General features: G+C 43.9%; 1 protein-coding gene across 3 annotated transcripts in view; it reads left to right on the forward strand.

Moving 5' to 3' along the window:
• The window catches only part of LOC111979151 (enhancer of polycomb homolog 1), a 43,362-nt gene extending 35,513 nt beyond the window's left edge, over positions 1-7,849 (forward strand). For all 3 annotated transcript variants that reach the window (XM_024009487.2, XM_070448921.1, XM_024009486.3), the window contains 4 exons: positions 5,004-5,128; positions 5,307-5,448; positions 5,815-6,190; positions 6,470-7,849. In XM_024009487.2, coding sequence (XP_023865255.1) covers positions 5,004-5,128; positions 5,307-5,448; positions 5,815-6,190; positions 6,470-6,542 — 716 coding nt within the window. In that variant the 3' untranslated portion in view covers positions 6,543-7,849. The remainder of the gene's footprint in view (positions 1-5,003; positions 5,129-5,306; positions 5,449-5,814; positions 6,191-6,469) is intronic.
• Positions 7,850-8,705: the final 856 nt, after the last annotated feature.

An 8,705-nucleotide genomic window follows, 5' to 3' on the forward strand; every position in this document is an offset into this window, starting at 1 on the left:
CAAGTCACTAAATCATGTTTTTTTTTTAACTAGCTATATAAAAAAGGAGCGACCCTGACTTTGGTAGGTATTTTAGAAAGGCAATTGGGAAAGTCTACAAGGATGAAATTATTGAAGTCATTGTGTTGGATTGATTCTTTCCCTGCCACCCCTGCTTTTTTGCTGCTGATGGTCTACTTCCCGAATGGCAACCTATTCTCTATATAGTGCACTAGGACCCATAGGGTCTGGTCAAAAGTAGTCCACTATATAGGGGGACATTTGGGACACACCCTTAGTTGACCACAGTAATAGATTGTCTCTTGTTCCTTCCGTGGTAGGGACAAGGTTATAATGAATTATCAATTTCCTTCATGACTGACATTTGAATGGCTGTGATGTTGGGCATTCATGTGGCGTGGCCTTTCCCAGTCAATAAAACGTGTGATCCAGGACCTCTATTCCAGGCGGTGTCAGAAGAAGCCTATAAAAAATTGCCATACTCCAGCCACCCAAGTCATAGACTGCTCTCTCTGCTACTGCATTGCAAGCGGTATTTTTTTTTTTTATCTAACGAGGCAAGTCAGTTAAAAACAAATTCTTATTTACAATGACGGCCAAACCCGGACGATGCTGGGCCAATTGTGCGCCACCCTATGGGACTCGCAATCACGMCCGGATGTGATGCAGCCTGGATTCGACCCAGGTACTGTAGTAACGCCTCTTGCACTGAGATGCAATGCCTTAGACCGGAGTGCCAATTTCAGGATCAAAATGCTCCTGATCAGCTTCTACACCCCCCCAAGCCATAAGACTGCTGAACAGCTSATCAAATGGCTAACCGGACTATTTGCACACGTATATTGATGCCTCACACACTCACTTTCATACTTCACATAGGCTGCTGCTACTCTGTTTATTATCCATCCTGATTGCCTAGTCACTTTTACCCCTACCTACATGTATACTGAACAAAAATATGAATGCAGCATGTAAAGTGTTGATCACAAATGTTCTATATGCACAAAAAGCTTATTTCTTTCAAATATTGTAGACAAATTTGTTTATATCCCTGTTAGTGAGCATTTCTCCTTTGCCAAGATTATCCATCCACCTGACAGGTGTGGCATATCAAGAAGCTGATTAAACAGCATGATCATTTTGTCATACAATGCCACAGACGTCTCAAGTTTTGAGGGAGCGTGCAATTGACATGCTGACTGCAGGAATGTCCACCAGAGCTGTTACCAGATAATTGAATGGTAATTTCTCTATCATAAGCCGTCTCAATGTCGTTTTAGAGAATTTGGCAGTACGTCCAACCGGCCTCCCAACCGCAGACCACGTGTAACCACGCCAGCCCAGGACCTCCACATCCGGCTTCACTTGTGGGATCGTCTGGGGTGGTGAGGAGGAAGGGCTTGGCTCCCCAGTGGGTGGGCCCAGTCATGTGAAATCCATAGATGCGGGCCTAATGAATTTTTCAATTGACTGATTTCCTTATGAACTGTAACTCAGTAAAATTGCTAATTGTTGCGTTTATTTTTGTTCATTATACATATTACCCCCACTACCTCGTACCCCTGCACATTGACTCGGTACCYGTACTCCTTGTGTTAGGTAGGTTGGCCTCCTGATCCTAACCCCATTGGCCATGGCTCCTCTAAGGGTCAGTGCTGAGAGGACAGAGCACATGCACTCACCATCCAGTCTCAGCTCTGAGATGAGGGGGGGCCTCAGTGGGAGTTAAAGCCAGGAGATGGTAGATGTCCAGAAAATACCACTGCTGAGATCTGATTGAATGACCTACAGCCAGGCCCTGTCTTCTGCCCTCTGTCCTTCCCCTAGTCCCTGGCTATCACGTCCCCCACAAGCATCATCCCAAACTGCACCCTATTACCTAGTTAGTGCTTGTATGGGCCTTGGTTAAAAGTAGTACACTATATGCAAAAGGTAACATTTTGGTTCCAACTGCGCAGCTCCACCGGGACTGCCAGTCAGAAGAAATATCAGAGAAGCACGAGATTGAACTTCCTGGAGTTTTCCCCCTTGCCTGTTGAAATCTAACATAATAAAACAATCCCCATCAAAATCCATCTGTTTAAGCTAGAGATATTTTATTACATGGGCTGCGTCTCAATCACCACATCCGCCAATATCGCCCTTCCCCATAGAGTGATGTTTATCAGACCATGAGACAATTGGTCTTCTCACAAAATGGTGTGTGGTGTCCAAACGGTTTGGCCTAATTCATTATGACCCCTATAGAAAGATGACTCATAAGATGGTGTGCTCCTTTTTGCTCTTGGACGCCCACAAGGTTTGTCTGAAGTCTGTACAGCCTTTTCTGTCAATTTCTGTCTGTAGCAGCCTCAAGACTTGTCTGACGGTCCCGGTGCCATTTTGAAAAATGAATGGAAGTGTATATGCGGGGATATTTTGTTACGTTACAGCCTTATTCTAAAATAGATTTTTTTTAAATCCTCAATCTACACACACTAACCCATAATGACAAAGCAAAAAAACTGATACCACATTTACATTAGTATTCAGACCCTTTACTCAGTACTTTGTTTAAGTACCTTTTGGCAGTGATTACAGCCTCAAGTCTTCTGTAGTCTTCGCTACAAGTTTGGCACAGCTGTATTTGGAATTTCTCCCATTCTTCTCTGTAGATCCTCTCAAGCTCTGTCAGGTTGTATGGGGAGCGTCGCTGCACAGCTATTTTCAGGTCTCTCCAGAGATGTTCGATTGGGTTCAAGTCCGGGCTCTGGCTGGGCCACTCAAGGACATTCAGAGACTTGTCCTGCTTTAAGGTGAACCTTCACCTCAGTCTGACATCCTGTGCGCTCTGGATTTCATCAAGGATCTCTCTGTACTTTGCTCCGTTCAGCTTTACCTCGATCCTGATTAGTCTCCCAGTCCCTGCCGCTGAAGAACATCCCCACAGCATGATGCTGCCACCACCATGCTTCACCATAGGGATGGAATTGGCCAGGTGATGAGCGGTGCCAGGTTTCCTCCAGAAATGACGCTTGGCATTCAGGCCAAAGAGTTCAATCTCGGTTTCATCAGACCAGAGAATCTTGTTTCTCATAGTCTGAGAGGCTGTCATGTGCCTTTTACAGAGGAGTGGCTTCTGTCTGGCCACACTACCATTAAGGCCTGATTGGTGGAGTGCTGCAGGGATTGTTGCATGGTTGTCCTTCTGGAAGGTTCTTCCATCTCCACAGAGGAACTCTGGAGCTCTGTCAGAGTGGCCATCGGGTTCTTGACCAAGGCCCTTCTCTCCTGATTGTTCAGTTTGGCCGGGCGACCAGCTCTAGGAAGAGTCTTGGTGGTTCCAAACTTCTTCCATTTAAGAATGGAGGCCTCTCTTCTTGGGGACCTTCAATGCTGCATGATGTTTTTGGTACCCTTCCCCAGATCTGTGCCTCGACACAATCCTGTCTTGGAACAATTCCTTCGACCTTATGGCTTGGTTTTTGCTCTGACATGCACTGTCAACTGTGGGACCTTATATAGACAGGTGTGTGTGCCTTTCCAAATCATGTCCCATCAATTGAATTTAACACAGTTGGACTCCAAGTTGTAGAAACATCTCAAAGATGATCAATGGGAACAGGATGCACCTGAGCTAAATTGAGTCTCATAGCAAAGGGTTGTGTAGATTGAGTAAACTTTTTAAAATGTTTTATCCACTATTTTCTAAATACACTGTACTTAAAAATATTGTTTCCTTATTTTTTTCATATTTAGGACAGACACGTCAGAACAAACTTTAGATTTTGGGGGGGAATATGTTATTCAATGCGTTTCTATTGGCTGACAGCTGTAATGCCAAATTCAATGTTTCATCCAATAATCTTTTGATACCTTAAGGGGTCTTAAAATTCAAAATCAAATATAAATAATCCTTGTTATGACCATCTTAAAACAATTCCTTATGTTAGTGGCTAATATTGCGTTGGTTCTAAGCTTTCAATGCAACATTCCAGAAACAAAAGGAACTGTGCAAAACTTTGCATGCAAAACTATGGAAGATATTTTGTTGTAGGCAGAACACATCGGAGTAGGATTCTATTGCATTGACAGTCATAACTCAGGCCCGTACTCTACACAGATCGGTGTGTCGTAACCAATCAGAGCTGCAGTTGGCCTATATGCAAATAGACCATTGCCATAATGCATCTGTGCCATTCACTTTGAACTGGACTGTTTACAGTATGAGTAGTCGTGAGTAGATGCAGCTCTTGCTTTCAAAACAAGCGCATGTAGCGACGTGGGCACATTTGTTCATATCCTTTACTGGGTAGGGAGTTAAAAGCCCAGTTATAGCTAATTTGTAGTCAGCAATGGGGCAGTGATTGCTTCTTACAAGAGTACAGAACATGTACATTTCTAGACCTATGTGAAAAGTGAGTTGGGTAAAGAGCTTTTTTTTGTTCTTAAACAGGCAGTGTTGTATTTTGAGACTAGCTTGAATAAGCTAAGTGGCCAATGGGCACAGGGTAGCATCATTTCTGATTTCTTTGTAATAATGGTATGGGAATACTAATGCATTTTATTTTGTGAAGTGGTTTCTTGCATCAAACAACACATTTTCAGTCACCACCTTGTCTGAAGGACAAGTGGATAAACTGGTTAATATCAAGCCCTGCATGGTTTCATGGAATATAGGCCTACATTGAACACCACACATTGGCTGCTACTATAGGCTGAGTGATAGAACACCTATTTCCATGTTATGGGATGCATTCCCCATTTTGTTTTTTGATGGTAGGTTTACATTATGATCATCCACAGTAGCCTACTTGACCACTGTCTGAAAATCTAACTTAAAGCGGGWTCAGGGTCACAGTAAACGCACGCTGGAAGTTGCACAGCGTTCAAGTTTGTGCTCAGCAGACCTGAAATTTGCACAGTGACAAAAAGATTGGACGGAAAATTGGTTGCACCCCATATTGATGTGGCCGATCCGTGTGACCGGTTCTTATTTTTTTCTCTCTKTGTTTCTCCTGCAGCTTTCACCGCCCAACAATACCAGCAGCATCAGGAGCAGCTGGCCTTGATGCAGAAACAGCAGCTCGAGCAGATCCAACAGCAGCAACAAGCCAACAGCGCCTCCTCCACTGCCAACAGCACACAGGTTAGCCTGCTCTCTGACCTGGGCTGTTCAGTATTCGATTACTGATCTTTGGGGGACCTGATCCTAGATCTGCACTCCTACTCTTGAGATGCATGTTACATATAGCTCCTCTCGCTGTCTATCTCAGGTAGTCTCTTCTTCAGTTTTGTGTTAATAAGTTATTGTCCCCCTCTTCCAGGTTTTGGTCTCCAAGATGTTAGATTCTGCCAGTGCCCAGTTTGCTGCAACTGCCCTGGTGACCACAGACCAGCTGCTGGCCTTGAAGACTAAGGATGAGGAAGGGCCAGGCAGTGGGGTCAACGGGGTCCTTTCACCTTCAGGTAACATTGACTGCACCAAAGCGTTTGTATTAAAAGAAGAGCTTGAAAGGAAAGAGAAACTCGCACATTGCTTTTGAGGGTATATCTTTGGACTTTGAAAACTGACCAATGCCATAAGGCCGGTATGTAACCAATGTCAATCTGGTAAGGTTAGTGTGCAAGTTTGTCTTTTTCTTTCAACATATCATCAAATAATTCCCACGCACCTGCAACAAGTAATCTGACGTGCAAGTGCTTTTCCAATTAAACGCAGAGTTTTCACAGAAGCAAACAAAAGGTTGGAACTGATCAGAGGATACTGCTTGTATAGCTTCAGCGAGTACCATGCAGACTTAATGATTTGTGTTCTGTTCTCCCTTTCAACAGGTGTCTACAAGGGCTTGTACCTCACTAGCACAGCATCTCTGTCGCCTGCTGCCCCCACCTCCACCCCTAGTCCTCTGACCACCACTACCCCCTCCTCCCCCTTCCTCTTGCCCAGCACTTTCAACAACGGCACCCCCCACACCAATGCTGCCAAGTCCACCGCCACTCAGGTCCTGATGGGGAACAACAGCCTCCGTCTGAGCATGTCCTCCCCCGGGGGTCCCGCTGGGGGGGCCCTCACCAAGCGCCACATACCCCAGACACTAAGCCACGCCCACGTCGCTGTGTCGTCATCTGCCTTAAAGCTGGCCGCCACCGCTAACTGTCAAATGCCCAAGGTCTCCACAAACACCCCGTCAATGGAAATGGTGCCAAGGTGAGGGAATGGATGTGTGTGCCTGTCACAAATGGCACCCTAATCCCTTCATAGTGCACTATTGACCAGGGCTCTGATAGAGCTGTAGTATACTACAGAGGGAATAGAGTCCATTTGGGACACAGTGTAGAGAAATTGACCAGTGTTCAGATCACCGTAGCTTAAACTGCTGCTTCAGGAATATTACCTACCGGTCCATTTGAGTCAATAATGAATGTAGATATTGTTGAACAGTCTCTGATTTTGATATGTTCATATTTTCTCTCCACCTGCATCCAGGGAAAATCAGGATCAAGACAAGCCAGCACTAAACAGCATATCGGACAACACAGTGGCCATGGAGGTCACGTAGCTTCCGAACACGGGCAGGACTAAGGGCTCAGCCGGGAACTCATTTAGGTGCTATGCATCGTAGAGTTGTGAATGCAAGGAAGGGGCAGTGGTATGCGCACACACAGCATGCAACACTGTCTCCATGGCAACTGTTGGGACTTAATTGCAATGCTTGTCTTTTTCTCTTTTTACTGTTAATAAGAAATATCAACGTCTGTAAATTATGAATATGGCAATTGTAAGTACAGTAGTGCATATTTGTAATACCCTACCACCCGTGTATATAACATTACTTGAATACAGACATTTTTCATTTGTGATGTTTTGCACTTGGGATTAAACATTTTCAAAAGACAAACTGCAAGTGGTGTGAGGAGTTGTACAACAGTGTGTCGTCACGTCAGTGCATGGTGTGGAACCTGCTGTTATCTATTTATTGTGCAGTTTTTGTTTAATTGTTATTTTTTTGTAAACTCTTCCCTCATTGGTTCCCGTGCTGTAGTCGATGTGTTTAGGTAGCTATGAACTTCTCTGTATTTTGTGTATTGTGAACATAACCAGGCGGTCCTCACTCACAGATTCCTGGTTGTTGGTACATTGTATCATGTGGAAACAAATGGTGACATGCATTCATACAGAGTTGGTGGCTGTGGATTTAAGGCATCAGTTTGTCGGTCGGTGGGTAATCGGTTGCTTAAGAACTTCCATTTCTAATTGTTTTTGAGACAAGTAACAAAATGGGGATGACGTTTCTTCTCAGAAGTCACTGCTGTCTGACTTATCTAAGCACTAGTTTGTTTGGGTTAATGCTGCTTTTATGATTTAGCTCTGGTTGTCGGAAAACCTGTGTTTAAGATGCCTTCCCCAATTATTATTTTGTGAATTTTTTTATTTTTGTATCCCCCTTACGTTTGTTTTTGATAATGATTGTATGCTCCTTAATGAAACTTCATTATTTTGTTACTTGTTGATGAAATATAAGGGAGAAGAATGCAGTAACTGTTTGACTACATGTATCATTCCAGTTTATACAGAACAAGGAAAAATGTATAAAAATACATTTCTTTGCTTTTAGAATAATTCTCCTGAAGGCTGCCAGGCCGAGGTAAACAAGTATCGGGTGCCTTCCTTTTGGAAATACAAGCTCTCTTCTGTGAAGAGTACGGTACTTAGCAAGGCTACTGGTTAGTTTTTGTACCACAATCTGAATGCCCATTCCAATGGCATAATTTATCCATGAGGTTTTTTCTTTGAGACCCTCTAAATGAAAGAAGAAAAAATCCTCCTGAATTCTCACAAATAAAACCCAGGGCATTGTTTGGACCAGCATGTCTTGTTTTTTGTCTCAAATTCACATTGTCCCATGTGTTCATGGTAGGGTGAAGTTACCCTAGACACTGATCTTGTTTCAGTTTTGCTTTTTCCCCATGGTTAAGGTTAGGAAGCTGATTCTAGAGCTGTACCTAAGGGAACCCTCACCCCAGATCCTAGGAGAAGCTGGGTTGTATTCATTTTGCTACCAAAAACAAGGTCTCATTGGACAAGTTCTGGTGTTTTGGTCAGTTTTCTTCTGTTTGATATTTGAGTGCGACCCTGAGCTTAGTGGTGATGGGTTAATCTAAACTGAACAGTTTAATAGGGATTTGTTGAACTGGTGATAATGACGTCCCAAATGGCAACCCTATCTAGTAAACAATTTTTTACCAGGCCTCAAGTCGACTAGGTGAAAAATCTGTGCCCTTGAGCAAGGCACCTAACCCTAATTGCTCTTGTAAGTCACTGGATAAGAGCGTCTGCTAAATGACTAAAACCATTTTTCCCAAACTAGATCCTGGGGACCCAAAGGGCTGCACTTTTAGTTTTTTCCCCCTAGGACTACACAACTGATTCAAAGCTTGAGATCATTAATTGAAAAACAAGACGTGCAGCCATTGGGGTCCCCAGGACAGAGTTTGGGAAACGCTGGATTAAAATGTAATAGGGCTCGGGTCTGGTCAGAAGTGGTGCAGTGTACAAAACATTAGGAACATCTTCCTAATATGTAGTTGCGCCCCCTTTTGCTCTCAGAACAGCTTCGATTTGTTGGGGCATGGACTCTACAAGGTGTCAAACGTTCCACAGGGATGATGGCCCATGTTGACACCAATGCTTCCCACAGTTGTGTCAAGTTGGCTGGATGTTC

Source organism: Salvelinus sp. IW2-2015, linkage group LG19, assembly GCF_002910315.2.
Source record: "Salvelinus sp. IW2-2015 linkage group LG19, ASM291031v2, whole genome shotgun sequence".
Taxonomy (NCBI): Eukaryota; Metazoa; Chordata; class Actinopteri; order Salmoniformes; family Salmonidae; genus Salvelinus; species Salvelinus sp. IW2-2015.